Source organism: Microcaecilia unicolor, chromosome 11 (genome assembly GCF_901765095.1).
Source record: "Microcaecilia unicolor chromosome 11, aMicUni1.1, whole genome shotgun sequence".
Taxonomy (NCBI): Eukaryota; Metazoa; Chordata; class Amphibia; order Gymnophiona; family Siphonopidae; genus Microcaecilia; species Microcaecilia unicolor.
This window is the reverse complement of record NC_044041.1, coordinates 84,527,152-84,544,526: the sequence shown is the minus strand read 5'-3', so window position 1 is coordinate 84,544,526 and position 17,375 is coordinate 84,527,152. Positions and strand designations below refer to the sequence as shown.

General features: G+C 44.3%; 1 protein-coding gene across 4 annotated transcripts in view; it reads left to right on the top strand.

The window, feature by feature from the left end:
- SEMA6B (semaphorin 6B) overlaps positions 1-11,720 on the top strand; it is a 191,919-nt gene extending 180,199 nt beyond the window's left edge. For 3 of the 4 annotated variants that reach the window (XM_030217965.1, XM_030217967.1, XM_030217966.1), the window contains exon 17: positions 5,081-11,720. In XM_030217965.1, coding sequence (XP_030073825.1) covers positions 5,081-6,090 — 1,010 coding nt within the window. In that variant the 3' untranslated portion in view covers positions 6,091-11,720. Of the gene's footprint in view, positions 1-2,603; positions 2,643-5,080 lie in introns of those variants that run through there. The other variant, XM_030217968.1, reaches the window with a different exon arrangement.
- The last annotated feature ends 5,655 nt before the right edge of the window (positions 11,721-17,375 follow it).

The following is a 17,375-nucleotide window of genomic DNA, read 5'->3' as shown; positions in this document are numbered from 1 at the left end:
GAGCTAGAGGGAGTGTTTTGTGTTTCCTTACACCATTTAGATACATGTCCCTCCTTTCCACATGAGTAGCAAATCAGCTTGCCCTTGGGTGGAGTTTTCCCATAGCTCCGCCTTCCTCTGTTCTTTGCCAAGAAATTTGTTTCATTTCTCTCTGACTGACTTTGAGAACACATCTCCTCAGAATCATTTATTATGCATTCCTGCCTTAGTTTTGATGTTGCCTGTTCAAAAGATTGCCCTTCAATGGCCTCATTTACAGACCTAAAAACATCAAACTTCTTTGATAGTGAGGTAAAAAGAAATGCTCTTTTCAATGCATCACACATGGGAATTCCAGAAAGTTCTAACTTTTGAAATGAAGACATAAGATGCATAATGTGATCATTACATTTACTTTTATCCCTTAATTTGGTTTCATTCAACTCTGCCAGCCAAATTGGTTGCTGCTTTGCATATGTAGTTGCATACATAGTTCTCAGTTTATATAAAATGTCCTTTGGTGTATCTTTTCCCTCCACTAATATGGCTTGTTTCTCTGAGAGAGCTTCCAAAAGCATGCACTTCACATAATAGTTTGCATTGTCCCATTCAGCCATATTTTCAGCTGTTCTGTCTTGGTCTAAGCATATATTTAATCCTTTTGCTCGAAGGAGACATATGAATCTTAGTTCCCACTGCCGATAATTAAACTCAGTTAATTTAGGCACCTTGAGAGAATAGAAAAATGGTGAATTTCCTCCCTCAGCCATTTTCTTAGCCTTCTGTCTGCTGTGTGGGGGGAGAGAGAGACAGACTGAATCTTTCCTTTAAAACTTAAGAGAAAAATGTGGCTTTTTTTTCTGCCTGGTAATATTTCTCTTCTTTTTCAATTCCTGGCCCCTGGGCCCGTAACCCTTTTGTTGGATTATTTGTAGTAAATAATTAGCAGATTTTAGTACACACAGCTTCAGCTTTAGAAATGTTAATTTCTTTCTTCATCTCTCTCTCATTCACCCCTGAATAATTCACTGCTGAGTCACTTTAAAGTTGAAGTAACAAAACATCTGTTTACTCACAGTTTGTAGTTAGATTATAATCAGACAGGCTTATATATACATATTACTATACATTTGTCTTATCAGCTCCTTCCATGTGCTCAGATGGTAATGGATGCTCACACCACCATAGATCCTCTCAGGTTAGGAGAGATCATGAGCTCCATGTGCTCCATGTGCTGTGTCTGACCCCCACAGGAAGTTGCATAGCTGTGTGACCTCTCTAAGTAATTCACATCAGAGGTCACAGAGTAATCACAGAGAAATAATAGGTGACAGGCAATGCATGTAAAATACAATTACATTCCAACAAAAACCCACTGCCCACAAGTCTACACCATTACTATAGCCCTAAGGGGTGAAGGGGGGCACCTACATGTGGGTACAGTGGGTTTGGGGGGGGTTGGACGACTAAGCATTAAGCAGCACAATTGTAACAGGTAGGGGGGGATGGGCCTGGGTCCACCTGCCTGAAGTCCACTGCACCCCCTAACAACTGCTCCAGGGACCTGCATACTGCTGCCAGGGAGGTGGGTATGACATTTGAGGGTGAAAATAAAAAGTTGTGAAACATCATGTTTTGTGGTGGGAGGGGGTTAGTGACCACTGGGGGAGTCAGGGGAGGTCATCCCCGATTCCCTCTGGTGGTAATCTGGTCATTTAGGGCACTTTTTGGGGCCTTATTCGTGAAAAAACAGGGTCCAGGAAAAGTGCCCTAAATTCTAGCTACAAACGCATACTTTTTTTCCATTATCGGCGAAAGGCGCCCATTTCTCCTCGGCCGATAACCACGCCCCAGTTCCACCTTCGCCACGCCTCCGACACGCCCCCGTCAACTTTGTACGCTTCCGCGATGGAGTGCAGTTGAAAACGTCCAAAATCGGCTTTCCATTATACTGATTTATTCGTTTTTGTGAGATAAACGTCTATCTCCCGATTTGGGTCGAAATCTAGGCGTTTTTCTCTTTCAATTATAAGGTGGATAGTATTTCAGATAAACTACAAAGTAAGGTTATATGAGACTGGTGACACAAAAAGGGGAACCATAACATATCTGAATGTTATAATGATCACAAAAACGGAACCAAATCTAATTCTATATTCAAACCTAACGGAGAAACCGTGTTCATTGTGTAAATGAAATGTTGTTCTTCTCTCAATGTTATCAATATTTCCACCTCTCCATTTCTGCTTATCAATATTTCCACAGAGATATTGTTTATTTGTATATATTTTGAAATTGTCTATAAATTAAGTATAAGTTGTTGGGGTTATCTTTTATATTTTAAATTGAGCGTATAAAATGAATTTCATATTTTTGGTGTTTTGTGTAATGTAATATATAAGGTGAGAATGTTTGTATAATTTAAATAAGTTTAATCTAATATATTTTTTAAATTAATTTTTATTAAAGATATTTTTCTGTTATTTATAAGGTACTTCAGACAGATTGAATATAGTACAAGATTGTATATTAGTTGTCTGTATTTGCTCGTTGGTTGTCTACTTACTGTCAATTTATGATGTTTAGCATATTTATATTGCTTTAATCTTATTTGTTTTAAACAGACTCCTGATGCAGGCCAGTTGAGCTGAAACACTGCTGTGCCGAGTCATATCACCTTTCAATAAAATTTTGAGTTTTAATTTTTTGTGTCGTCTTGTTTTGTTTTTTACTTTTTTCATTTTTCGCTATTTTTTATTTTTCATTTTTTGGTATTGAGGTTTTATATTTATTATTTTTTTTTTTTATTAGTTTATTTTTGTGTGTCATCTTCGCTGTTTTTGGTGATTCTTTGAAAATGAGCATCATAACCTATAACATAGGCAGCCATGACACCCAGCCCTAGCTCCTTAGCTCATCAAACCCAAATTAATAAATGACAACACATTCACTTTGTAATTAAGTGGGAACAACTTGGCCGCAGCTTTATTAGAAGACATGACTGTATTTATTACAAACAACCAAAACAGGATACCCGAGCCACACTTTATGCTCTTAGAAGCTACAAATAAAGCACCTAGTCAGCCATTATAAGCAAGACTGACCAATGCGCTATACGCTATACTCAGTACGCACCTGCCATGCAGCAAGGTGCATCCAACCCAGGTGCAGTGAACCCCTCTGCACCAAACCACAGCTTGATGAATTCGCGCTTCTTCAATCACTCAGGCTCGGATATTCCCGCCCTCCAAGCTGCGACATGCGTAAAATAAAAGAAGCAATAAGTAAATCAGGGGGTGGGTGGGAGGGTAGGCTGTTCTCATTTGTGTCCTTGGAGACAAAGAGGGTGCACCCAGTAACCCTGTGGGCTTTAAGCCCATGGCTTTGGTACTTCCCTTTCCAGCAGGGATCCCATCCTGGTGGAAAAGCTCACTTCGGCCACCAGAGCTCTATGCCTATTGCAGCTCACCCTCCCTCTCAACCGGGGCGTGGCTGCACAGGTGTATGGCGCCACGTTATGGGTGACTCCATGCACTCCACCCTCCGTCTTATCTATCCCAAATGAGAAATTGGGAAAAAGATGCTATTCCTTTATATATAGCAGTAACCAGAGGGGAAATGTTTTTGTGCCCAGATGCAGAAATAGACACTCTAACAATTTGTATCTGTAATATGCCCTCTGCAAGCACAGTCGCCCAGGGGTCGACACAGATGAAATGTCACTGCTGCTCTTTAACCCCTTCCCCCAAAGTTTTTTAGTGCATGCCAAGACTGTATTAAAAGAAGGAAACTCAGTCTCCATTCCCTTCCATGATCTGTGTGAATACGTAGAACTTACTTATTTTTATTTATTTATTTTAATTACAGAATTTTAAAAGCATTGTGTTTTCAGTTAGGGGGTAGATATTAAAAACTTTATCCTGTCCAGTTACATTGTCGCTGATAATCGGTGGCACTAACCAGATATTCAGCTGCACTATCAGCTTTGACCACCACAGTGCTATTCCTTAGTGCCAGGGTCATCCAGAGGCGGAGTCAAGGCAGAGCAATGACTTGTATCTGGTTAGCGGTGATTTTCAGTCTGCTAGCTGGGTAAATGCCCAGATAAAGTTAAGACAGCACAAAGGCTCTCCTAACTTTATCCACTTAGTTATTATCCAGCAACCGGTCTGAATATTGGCCAACCCCGGATAAAACTCCGGTGGCCACACACGACATGGATATTCAGTGCCAGTGTCCTGATTAGGCCTGGCATTGAATATCCAGATCTAATTCAGCCTGCAGCTGTCAACAGCTTTAACACTGCTGACTGCCACAGACTGAACATTGTGGAGGGGGTTATATTGTGGCTCTATGTACACTGACTCAGGAATTTGGTTGCTTTAGAGTGGATGTGTTGTCACAGATGAATCAGATCTGCTCCTTAAAGAAATGTGTGATAGACACAGCAGCTCCTGGAGGTTCAGGTGTACATAAGGGAAGGTAAAATCAAAGAAGCGTAGCCAGAAAGTACATAGCAGTCTCCTCCTCACCCTCTTTCCTTTTTTTTTTTAAAATTTATAACCATTTAAATTTTTACAAGCGATAAAACAACTTGCCAGAAATACAGAGAAAGTAATATATAGGAATTATTTCAGTCAGGTAATTCTATTCTCTTCCTTAGACCACTAAATAGGGAGAGTGAAACAAGACAAGGAGATCAATTAAACAGTAAACAGAAAAAAACGTGGTATTAACCTGATTATCCCCAGATATTACTCGTCTAATTCACTATTCCACATTGATCATCTGGTTGGCTTCAGTCAAATCATTTCATTGAAAACATACTCATTGTCCAATATTAGTTAGAAATAATACATCTGATATTCTTTCTCTTTTAAAAACCAGAAGTTATTTAACAATACATATACTTAAGTCTCTAATTCAGATCCCACTGATTAAAGTAATCCCAGTTTTCACAGGCTTCACTCCTTTTAAAGTAATAATTGAGGAAATATTTCTGAGGAAAACTTTAGGAGTCATACTTGGAACTCTGGGAAAAACAATAATCTCGATATTAATCATCTACACCCTCTTTCCTTTTGTTCTTTTTCTACTGCAGGGTCAGTCACTGAGAGCTTTGTAGAGGAACCAGATGGGCTTGTATCTGTGAACCTGCTGGTCATCTCTTCTGTGGCTGCCTTTGTGATTGGTGCAGTGATCTCTGGCTTCAGCGTGTGCTGGTTCATTGGCCACCGAGACCGGAAAGAGATGGCCCGGCGAAAAGACAAGGAAAACATCCTTTCCCATAGCGAATCAGTGGTCAGCGTCAGTCGGCTGGGTGGAATGTCGGAGCGCAGACCCAGAGATCAGCCTGAGAATCTGCTGGCGCCCTTGATGCAGAACGGATGGCCCAAAGCTCTTATCAAAGTCAGTCAGCATGACCTGGATTCTGGAGTCCTACCCACCCCAGAGCAAACACCCTTGCAGCAAAAACGTTGTCCTAACAATTTCAAGACCTGCAGCTGGGAGCAGAGTCACAATCTGATTAACTCCTCTATCCGGGACCCCTCGTGCCATCCAGGGTCATCCATGATCCTGCTCCACTCAGGTCATCATGTTGGCAGCAGTGGGAGAGTTATCCCAATTTCCTGCCACTCCATGCTGATGGACCAGGAGCTGGTGAATGAGGGCAGCGACTCATCAGTGGACATGCACTATATGACCATCAGTGGGCAACAGCACAGCGAGGGGCCCAGGCAGTCACACCACAGGCCTGGGGTTACCCTGGGAAGGAGCTCTTATGGCGAGTTCCCTGTCACACCACACGACAGTCCCGACCGGCGGCGGGTGGTCTCTGCACCCACCAGCGACAGGGACTACACCAGCTCTCTGCACTGGAACCCCGACAAGTTGAATTTCAACAGCAACAATGCAGCAAGGCCAGCACACATCAAGAGAAATCATACATTCAACAGCATGGACAGTGCTCCCCGGCCTGTGGACCCCCTGTATCTCAGGCACATGGCCAGCCAACATCGGGCTACCACAGCCATGAGTGGGCAGTGTGGACTTACAGACTTCAGCCTCCTGCTCAAGTACGGCACGGAGCGGACTCCCACGTTTAAATGAAAGAGCTCATTTTTGTAGCTCTAATACAGACCAGAGAGCATCCTGAGCAAGGGGTATGCACTTACTAATTAACAGATTCTATATAAATAAATTTATCTATATGGAAAAAACAAAGCAAACCCTGGAGCCACGTGGGATCCTTAGGGATCGGACAGAGCTGGGGGGACTATTTTTGGGGGCGAGAGTGAGAGGTCATTCACTGGTGGTAATTCTCCCTCAGCCAGTGCACTATTCCAGCAAATTCTTCATTTTATAGTGAAAAGGGAGAGCAGACAGCTTGCTCCTGGAAAGGGGGGATTTTTGAAGGATGAATAGGCTGAAAACATTTTATTAAAAATTCATTTTTGACAACCCCCTCCTCCCTAGAGCTGAAGCTACCTGCTTCTGTAGCCAACAGCACAAGGGGTGGGGGTGGGGTCTCTTGAGAAAATGTATGATGAAATTCATCCACTAGAATGATGGCTTGCTTTCTCTAATCCCTTTTCTCTATCTCCTTGGTTGGAGTGCTTTCCATCTGCAGGTCAAATGCAATGCCAGGATCTCCCTTCCTGTAGAATTATGGACCAACTTAAACTCAGAAGGCAGAGGTTGAGTCAGACCTAGGTTTACCCCTCCCCCCTTCATAGACAGATTGGCTCAGTTGCTCCAACCTCAGTTGGTCCAAAAATAGCAAGAACCACTAGTCCAGAGATACTTGGGGTAAATGCAGGATAGGCGGAACCTGTCCACAACGATAACCTACAGCCGTGCCCTCTATCTTGTATCCCAGAATACCTCTTCCAACTTAGTGATGAGCACATTTCATAGATGTTGGGGGAGAGACCGGCCCCTGCCTCCCTCCCTCCATCCCTCCCTCCATCAGCTCTTCCTTGGGCTTATGAACCAAAAGTCCACTGCCAGAGAAGTTATATTTCATACACCCCGCAGAGGTTTCCACAATAACAGCTGTAGGGGACATGTAACACGGCAGCCCAAGAACTGTACATGTTCATTAAATTTACTCCTGTATCATATCAGATTCCTTGAACTGCAGAAAAAAACATTTAGGACAGAGTTGCTGGTTCTTGGAGTGCGATCAGTTGAGTTGGTGTAAATTGGGGCAAGATCCCTCATTTTCTTTGTGATTCAGGAGGTGCACAGCTGAAATCCTCAAGGGCTGCAAATAGGTCTATGTCTACAAACATTTAGAGCTAGAGCTGGTGTTAGACATTTAGGGGCCTGGGGCAAAACTGGAGAGGGGGGCCCCAAAGCCCACCTGCACGGTATGCCTCCTTCAGCTTGAGGCAAGCTTGGGGCCTCCTGCGGCATGAAAGCCCAGGACAACTGGCTTGTTTGCCCACCCCCTAACACCAGCCCTTTTTAGAGCAACAACCAGATGAATGCACATAGCAGAATTACCCAGAAAAACAAATGTGTGTGTCATTTTAACCTGATTTTCTTAGCTTGTTAGAGCCAAATTGTAATGGAGGAGAAAAACTATGGCCTGTATCTGGCCATGGACCCCCCCCCCCCCCCCCCACCTGTTTCAATGGTGTAATAGATGCTGTTGTTAACTATTGGAGCTTCCTAAACCTGTCCTGAGAACCACAAAGCCAGTCTGAATACCCCCCCCCCCCCCTCCCAACATATTTGAAAAACCCTGGGCTAGGTACAATTTTCAAGAGCCACACTGACAGGTCTGGTTGACGTTATTCCTAGTAGATATCTTGCCCACCAAGTCTGCCCAAGGGCCTGTAGAATTGGGGATGGGTTAGTGTTTGCATGCTCAGGAATGAAAGGATTTGTGCACAGAACTTGTGTAACAGCAGTGTGGGTGGTTCGTGAGTGGCCAGTGGGCTACCTCTGACCCTAGTTGTAGCAGACCAACACAAGCACCAGAAGACCATATCCCAGTAACTAGCTACAGAGAATGGGCAAAAACCCCTTCAGAAAACAGTGCTCCTGGCATAATGATAAATCAAGCACACACACATCAACCCCCCCCCCCCTCCCAAACACAAAATTATATTATGAAAATACATTTCCAACAGCAGAATGTTCATCATATTCTCATGCAATGCCTATAACATCACAGAATCGCCTCCAGTCTCACAACAGCTAATCAATTCTTGGCAGCAGCGCTGGAACACTCGCCTCTAAATTAAGCTGACGGCATGCACCCAAAGACTTTAACTGCACTCATACATATTAATTACAATAACTGAATGTATTTATATGGGAAAGCATGCAATGCTGTATTATTGCAGGCCAGTATAAATACAGGATTACATGAGGCCGGCAGGCATCAGACACTAGTCTTCTCAGTACCATAAGCTTAGTTCTAGCACCCTGCAGGCTGATTCTCTGAGGGACTTCCACAATATCCCAGCCTATTCTCATCAGCATAGTGATCCTTGCAACATTTCTGCTTGGGGTACTTTGGTTTGAACAGAAAATTGGCTTGTAGCTGCGATAAAGTTTCTATAGAAACCCTGCACTCTCCACAAGAAGATTATCCCTTGCCAGACCTTTGGAGCCTACTAGAAGGATCCGAAGAAACTCAGTAATATTATAGTTGTTTTAGGGTTTTATTTATTTTTCCAACTTCTAACACTGACCACAGGAAAGCAACTTTTGGACTAGTTTTGTAACCATAATGAAAGACTCGAGTCTAAGATACTTTGGGCTGCCCTTTGTTGACTAGGGAGGGCAGAATATATGCTAGAAAAATAAAAAAACTGAAATCCTTGGGGTAAATATTCAGCCACCAGCAGTGAGAATTTTGCTGACCGCCACCAACGTTATTCATGGATATTCAATGATGAGCCATGCCCACACTTTGGCACTGAATGCCCAGTTTATGCGGCGCTGGCTAACACATAACCGGTTAAAGGCGATATTCAATTCAATTCAGATCTTATATACCTCTTAATATCCCCTATTCAGGGTTCAGTATGGTTTACACCATAAGTGGGACAAAGGTTGGGTTCAATGTTATAGGTAGGACATTGGTTGAATACAATGTTATATAACATTAGAGAGTGTGAGAGTAGTAAGGTGTTTCCTTCGATAGTCCTGTAGGTAGTCAAGGGCCATAAAGTAGTTGTGCTTGTTATGTGGCAGTCTTTGGAAAGAGGAAAGTTTTTAGCCTCTTCCGGAAACTGAGGTAGTTAATCTTTAATCTAATGGCCAGAGGGAGCGAGTTCCACAAAGAGATTCCTAATATCAGGAAGAGTGAGTTGAAGATCTTCTGAAATTGGATTCCCTTATAAAACAGTGGGGCTAAGATCAATTGTTCATTCAGTCTGTTGGAGTGAACGATACAAACAGATGAGACAGTAATCAACAGTTCCGAGGCAACACCTTGTAGAATTTGAAAAACTAAACAGGCAGCTTTAAACCCGATTCTTTCAGCTATGGGTAACCAATGTAGTTTAGCAAGGTATGACAAAACGCTAGTGTATCTATTCAGTTTGAAAATGAGTCTTGCCGCTGTGTTCTGTATGATCTGCAGCTTGTTCTAGTATTGGGTCTTAATACCAAAAAATAAGACACTACAGTTGCCCAGATGCAGTAGCAGAATTTGTACCAATAGTGCATAGGCTTTATTCAGAACTTAACTGGCCATGGGATGCTACAAAGATAGAACTGTGAATATCAGCACTTAACCAGCCAAGTGCTGACTCCGCCCCCAGAATAGCCAGTTTTCATTTAGGTACTAACCGCTAATTGTCAGCAGTAATAACTGGTTAAGTGTCGCTGACAATGAATGGATAGCCCAAACCAAGCAATTTAACTGGTCAGTGGCTGTTTCTGGCCAGTTAAATCATTTTGAATATCAACCAGCTTGTGGTCAGTATTAAAGAAGTACTTAGCTAGCTAACTTTGGGAGTGAACCAGATAAATGGCTAGAGGACTGGGAAATTTAAAAATAAAGGGATAGATATTTAAAACAATTTAACTAGTCAGGATCTACCCCTGGAAATTTACACCAATTCTGAGATTACTTGGCCTGGGGTCATGGACGCTTTAAACTGGCTTCCCTCAGGCATGAAAAGTCTCTTTCCCATCCCTTGGAAGATGTATGCATGTGTATAGTATTTAAAGTCTGTGCATTCATTTGCAGTTCTTCCAGCCCATTTGTGTGAGCTTCCCTGAACATGTCACAAAAGAAGAGAGGGAATCCTGAGGGGACCATGATTCATCCTTTATATACTGGGAAAGATTTGTGCTCTTGATACCACATTGGCAGTACCATTGTGAGGGCCAAGCTCAGGAGATTTGAGCCCAGTCTAAACTTTTCCTTTTATAGCACAGTTACTACACCCAGAGGTGGCCTGGAGCCATCTCAGAACTGGCCTTCCCTACCCCAACAATGCTGCCTCAGCAGGGAACCCACAATCTGATCCTAAGATGATGATATGGGGTGGGGGGGGGGGGGAGAGGGAGAAGTATGTTTTCAGGGGAATCTGAGAACAGAAGGGGCAACCCCAGGCTAGATTTAAGGATATGCAATAAAGATAACTGCAGAGGGCACTATATTTTGAAGATCTCAACTACGCAAGCAAAGAAGAGCCTGCTCCCCCTTGCTTTAGGGTGGTGAATCTCCACCCAATCCTTGTCATGTAGCCAGCCAGTTTTCTTCTGCATATCCAAAATGAATGTGCATGAGAGACATTAGAATACAATGGAGGTAATTATGCTAATCTATTTTATGGTGCATTCAGTGTGGAGATCCTAAAAATTGGAATAACTGGGTGTGTTCTGAGGTCTGGGTTGAGGACTGTGGTTTAGGATTACGCACTTCAAAGGAGATCTACTGTGGTGCACTGACCCCCCCCCCCCCCCCCCCTGTCTAGTCCCACCTTTGGATGCCAAAATCTTAAATCTAGCCCTGGACAATCCAGTCCTTCTTTCCTCTTCCCCTCCAATAGTCACAGCTGCTAACCTTGACCATTGGACAAGTCTATAAAATCGCCAGGCCAAGAGCACAGCTCCCTCAGCCCCATAACTTCAAAAAGCACAAATCTTATTTCAGGTTCTGTAATGATTTGTGGGGTGAAAATCATTGCAGTGTCTTGAAACGTTTAATCATTTTGCTTCTTGTGTGTTTTGTGTGGAGAATTTTTTATTTTTGGCAGATACTGTGAAGAAGGGACTCAGTTCCGGCTTGCTGGGGGTCTTACCCAATTTTATTTTCTAGATGACTGAACAATCCATGTACATTTGTTTATTATAATTACTGTTTTCCTTAATTCAGTTTCTGTGCAGGCCTGTTGTCCCAGCAATGTGTGTGCTTCCAGAAAGTTCCTAGAGCATTATTTTTGTGTGTTGGGGGGGGGGGAATAGTATTGCCTGCCTGCCTGCCTGCTTTTGTATCACTGCTGTATTTCTTCTGGGCACAAGAATCATGTCTTCCTAGTTCCTTCTCTTCACATTTGTCAGGGTTGGGGAGCATGGTCACTCAGAGAATTGCAGATGATGGAGAAAGAAGGGGCCAGGAGATGTGCAATTCCTCTTAAATTTCACAGACACATGAATTTGGTGGCAAGGCTGGTCTGAAGGAAGGGTGACAGGGTGCCACAGAGGGAAGGTTCCAGGATTACCCCCCCCCCCCCCCCGACAGCACAGGTGAGACTTAGGGAGAGACACTAAGGTACAAAGTGAGGGGGTGGGTCAGAGAGGGGGAGATGCCAGAACGTGGGGAGGAGGGGAAGGAGTCAGAGGGGGAGATGCTAAACTGGGGGGGGGGGGGTGGAAGGGGGTCTGAGAGAGGGGCAGACACCAACCATGGTAGTGGTGGTTCATTTGAAGTCAAGGGGGGGCATAGAATGCAACTTGACCACACAGGACCCTGTGATTACTAAGGCTGATCCTGTTTGATAGGATGGCTGCTGCCAATCCTCTCCCCACACACAAGGCTGTGCTGAGCCGTGTCTTGTCTACCCTTCCATTTTTACAGCATGGGAGCAGTCTGATCTATTCACCTCTACCTTGGAAGGCAAGGTGCTGTCCCGAAGTCCCATTTACAGTAAGACAGCCCTAGAATTTGAGGCAGAATGCTGAAGCACCTGACCACCGAGGGATGGGAGCAGCCCTGCACCTCTATCACGTAGAGGATACTTTTTCCAAATCACTTTACTGGTAAAAGAGAGTCATTTAAAAAGAAAAGAAAAAGCTCACAAATCACTGGACAAACATTAGCCAGTCGACCCCAGCATTAAACACCACAAGGCTCTGTACTGTCAGCACACCGTCCTGGTAGTACACATTAATGTTGACTTTTTCCACACTGCATTTTGGAACCTGGGCTGCTTCCCGTCTTAAAGAGGAAACAGGGTTGCAACAAAAGCAAACAATACCCCAAGGATCAGCCTAAAATGCAACAGAAGCAAACAGTACCCCAAGGATCAGCCCGAGCTGCTGCTGAGAGCACAGAAAATGTCCAATACTTGCCCCAGAGATAGGACACTGGCTTTCCTTGCAACCCTTCCCTATGCCAGAAGGGCATCTTGGTGTTTGACCTGGCGTAAAAGATGAAACATCCAGATCAGAAAGTGCACAGTTCCTTGGCATTTTACAAAATTTTGGTGAAGGTGCTCACATATAAACATGTTTTTAGCCACGTGCTAGTATTTTATAAAGAAGTGTAGAACTAGGTAAGGCTGTGGCCTAGGGCATCAGCAATCAAGGGCACCAAAATACCCAGCATCCGACCACCTGGTCTACGGGTTAAGCCTTTTTTCCTCCCCCCCCCCCCCACCCCATTCTGGCCTCTTCTGGCACTGCTCCCTCACACCTCTCCCCCACAGTCAGTAAAGTTCATGTCTGTCGCTAGAAGCAGCACCCCAGGCTGCTTTCAACCAGCCCCTGGGTCTTGGTTCTGCTGTGTCCCACCCACAAGAAGTTGCATCAGAGAATGAAGGACATAGCAGTGGGAAGAAGCGGAGCTGGGTGAAGGCAGCCTATCAGCCTGATGTAAACATTACAGGACCATAGGGGAGGGAGTAAGTGAGCAGCATCGGACCTGTCGGGATGGGGGAAAGACTGGCCTGGGTGAGGGAGAGGGCGCCACCAAAGCAAGTTGGCTCAGGACAACACTATCCCTTGAGTTGGCCCTGCATATGTGCCGATATTTATTATAAATAGGCCTGAAACGGATGCACGATCAATGCCTTCAGTAGATGTTCTGTTATAGAATTACTCTCCACAGTCGCCTGATTTAAGAAAAAGATGAGTGCTGTCAATTAGTACTAGCACGCCTGCAAAAACTTTGGACTTTGAGGCAAAAACAAAGAAATGGGGCATTAAGGAGAATTACCCCATATGCTCTTATTTAAACCCTGTCTGAAATAAACACTTTTCTAAAACCTGCCCATGCCTGATGCTAAAACCACAGGGAAGATGGTTTATTTAATGTATGTGTATTCCTACTGTAAAACAGGAACTACATATATACATTTTCAGCCACCCAAAACACAACCCCTTGAGATCTCTGCATCCTGGCCATCTACATATGTAGGAGGTGGCCTTCTAAAATTGCCAGGCCCAATATTCAAAATGATTTAAAGGCCAGGAGGGGCTCCTGGCTGTTTAAATCACCTGACTGGGCCTAAGCGGATATTTTCAGCAGTACTTAACCAGATAGTGTAGCTGAAAGTGCGCGGTAGCACTCAAGCCAAAACTGGCTATTTCGGGGGGTCTTCTGGGGGCAAAGATGGCACTTAGCAGTCCTATCTTTATTCAGTTCTTCACAACCGGTTAGTGCCAAAATATCGCACTTAACTGTCTATGTTGTAGCTGGCTTCCTATACCCGGAAATTAAATGCCAGAGCTTGGACACGGCCTGACATTCAGTTTCAAGGTTTAATGCTGGCAGTGGTCAGCAAATTGCCAGAGCCTGCTGTTTATATGTGTAGATAGAAGAGCGAAACTTGGGGGTGATTGTGTTTGATCTCGAGGTGGCCAAACTGGTAGAAAAGGCAACGGTCAAAGCCAGAAAGATGCCCGGGTGCATAGGGAGAGGAATGGCCAGCAGGAAAAAAAAAAAGGTGATAGTGCCCTTGTATAAGTCTCTGGTAAAGCCACATGTAGAGTACTGTGTGCAATTCTGGAGACCGAACCTACAAAAAGATATAAGGATGGAGTCGGTCCAGAGGGCGGCTATAAAATTGGTCAGTGGTCTCGTAAAGCGTATGGGGACAGACTTAAGGCTCTCAATATGTATACTTTGGAAGAGAGGGGAGATATGATAGAGACATTCAAGCCTTTTTTTGAGGGGGTACTTGGTGGTACTGAGTACTGGCACCTTTTCCATTGTCTGCTAAAATTGACCTATGGTCCCCAAGTTTTACACACTAATTCTGCTTTGTCATAGATTCTGTGACTGGTTGCAGGAGGCCAGGCTATTATGGGGTGGGTCCCTCAGTGATCACTCCACTCCTAAAGGGTGGCCAGGCATTTGAGTGCCGGTATCTTTTTTGCTAGAAAAAACAAACTGGAGAAATTTAAATACCTCTGTGGCATTAATGTACAGGAGGTGAGCCTCTTTCAAATGAAGGAAAACTCTGGAATGAGAGGGCATAGGATGAAGTTACGAGGTTATAGGCTCAGGAGTAATCCAAGGAAGTACTTTTTCGAGGAAAGGGTGGTGGATGAATTAAATCGCCTCCCGGTGGAGGTGGTAGAGACAAAGACTGTGTCTGAATTTAAGAAAGCATGGACAAGCACGTGGGATCTCTTAGGGAAAGGAGGAGATGGTCTTTGCTGTGGATAGGCCATTTGGCTCTTATCTGCTCTCATGTTTCTTAGATGCCACTGAAATTACCTCCTATGTGTTACAGCTCAGCGTTTCTGTGAAAGAGATTCAAACTCTGGTCCTGGGTTGGGCTACTCCTATCAAAAGGGGGGAGCAGATACAGTAGCCAAGATCTCTCCTCACACCTGCTGGCTACCCAAAGGATAGACAGATGGCAAGTTCAGGAAGAAGCTGTGGCAAGGATGGAGATGGTTTTAAGGTGGAGAAACAATCTCCAGAAAAGGAACTGGATTATTATTATTGTTGACTGGTCTCCCTGGTGCTCGGCTGCAGCCTGAGGTGTCAGAACTCTCTCTTCCCCAGGGCTGTGCGTGCCAGTGAGATGTGGAAAATGTATATTCTAGATTTGAATTGTTGCATGTCTCCTAAGTATCAACTCTATATTCCAGGGGGATGTACCCATTACCTTCTGCATAACATACTCTTACCAGCCTAAGAGGTCAACCCTTGAATTCCTCGTGTTTGGGGACCATCCTTTGCCCATAGTAATGCATCCCTGACTCTAGATCATAATATCTGGACCTCTGAGAGACCAAATTCCTATAGCCAGAGTGTGTTTCATGTACACCTGACAGTGACAGTGCTATTCTATGTACACGCTCCCATAACTCTGAACACAGATAAGATGTGTGGGCGCATGGCTTGGAAGGGAGAGACAGGTGGGCTTGGACCTTCCCTTGCGGTTTCTGTATTATGGAGTCCAAGGTGATGTAGCAAAAACAACACAAGATTCAACCCATAGAAAAGGAGCTCTGACCTGTAACAAATTGAAGAAGCACAGACAAGACTTATTTTGAAAAGAAATTTCCATGCCCTGGGGGAGATATACTAGCCACATTGGTGCAAAGACTGAGGAGATCTACGAGATCCGCACCAAATAATAGAGGTAAAACTGAGCCTTGATTACTGCCCCAATGAAGTGTACCCATGGAGCTTTGCACCCGCTTTCTCAGTGCATACTTTTTCCCTGGCAGAGAGCATACATAATTTGAAAATATAACTTAAGCTCTTTATTTTCCTACCCCCCCCCCCCCCCAACATACAGAAATACATTCAGATAATGCAGCAGGTAAAACTCAGGCATGCTGCAGACCACTGCACCATTTTACTAATATTATGGGTGGACATAGTAATATAGTATATGATGGCAGATAAAGACCTACATGGGTTCACCTAGTCTATTCAAATGATGCAGCCAGCACCCCACCTGTCTACAAGAAGTAAACAAAAGAAAATCTGTGGAAATGGCTTTAATAGTGCCCTGTGTCCATCAAAAAGTCTTCATTGTATTCACTAAGGATGTGTGTATGTGTCACAGACCTAACACACCACCCATGACCAGACTACCACAGTAAGGAACATTATTCATAGCTAAGCTGTAATTACCTACACTGCCCAATACACATGATGACGGACAATCAGTGTATCCTTCTTACAGCCACAATGGTAAGGATTTAATCAATATTTCTCTGGCATGCAGTCTGTGTTGAATGCTATATTTAAAGCTGGGCTGTGGGATTAACATCTGCGGAGCTGTGTATCCCAGCATCACAGGGTATGAAGTGAAGGTAGAACTGTATAGTCAGTGGAGGCAAGAACATCCTCCTCCGATCTTCCCCTAAGGTTTAGGGGAGGCCTCTCACTTGCCCAACTCTGAAAAGAGAGGAGCACACCTAGTCCTCCAATACCCACAGCAGATGGACTGCATGAACATGGAACTCTCCTCACCAACAGCGGCGTCCCAAAAGACCCTGCAGCTTTCCTAGAGCAGACATGAGAGAGGAGAACCCTAAAGTGAGGCATCTGCATTTATAACCCTCGTGCTCTCTTCCAGAGCTGGTTGATCAGCTGTGCGCCAACTATGAAAATACTGTATTTCATGAAGACTGAAGTCCAGTGGGATGGAATCAGTTAAGCAAATGGCCCAAAGTGGTCTCATTCTGTGTTCTGCAACCCCCTGCATGAGCTGTGGAGAACCTCCTGCCAATAAAATGCTGTTTACAGGTCTCTGTAGTCTGCAGATTTTCTGTGTTTGTAACCTCCAGGCCACGCAGACTGAGGTAAAGAACTGCAACCAGCGCTTGCTCCATGCTCACAGTCCTGACAAGGCGAGCAGCAGCGGCTTGCTCTATATCAGTAGGAGATTACAATCCAGCTCCTGCTTTCATGACTCCCTAGCTGACCTTTGTCAGTTTGGACCCAGATTTTTCCATGGAAGTGCAGGGATAAGAGGGGGCGACTGGATCCAAAGGACTGTAATGGCAAGGATGTGAGGTGGAGCTCTTATTATCGAGAGGGATGCACAGAGGAAAACAAGACGGGTTCATGCAGAACTGATGGCACTTGCTTTCCAGAAGGGGCACACGTTGATCCCAAAATAAAACAAGCAATCCTGCTGCTCCTTAAACCTCCTGACATGCACTGGACATTTAGAGGCCCTTTTACTAAAGCTTAGTGCACTTGGATAATTTTACTTAGGCGCTCTGGC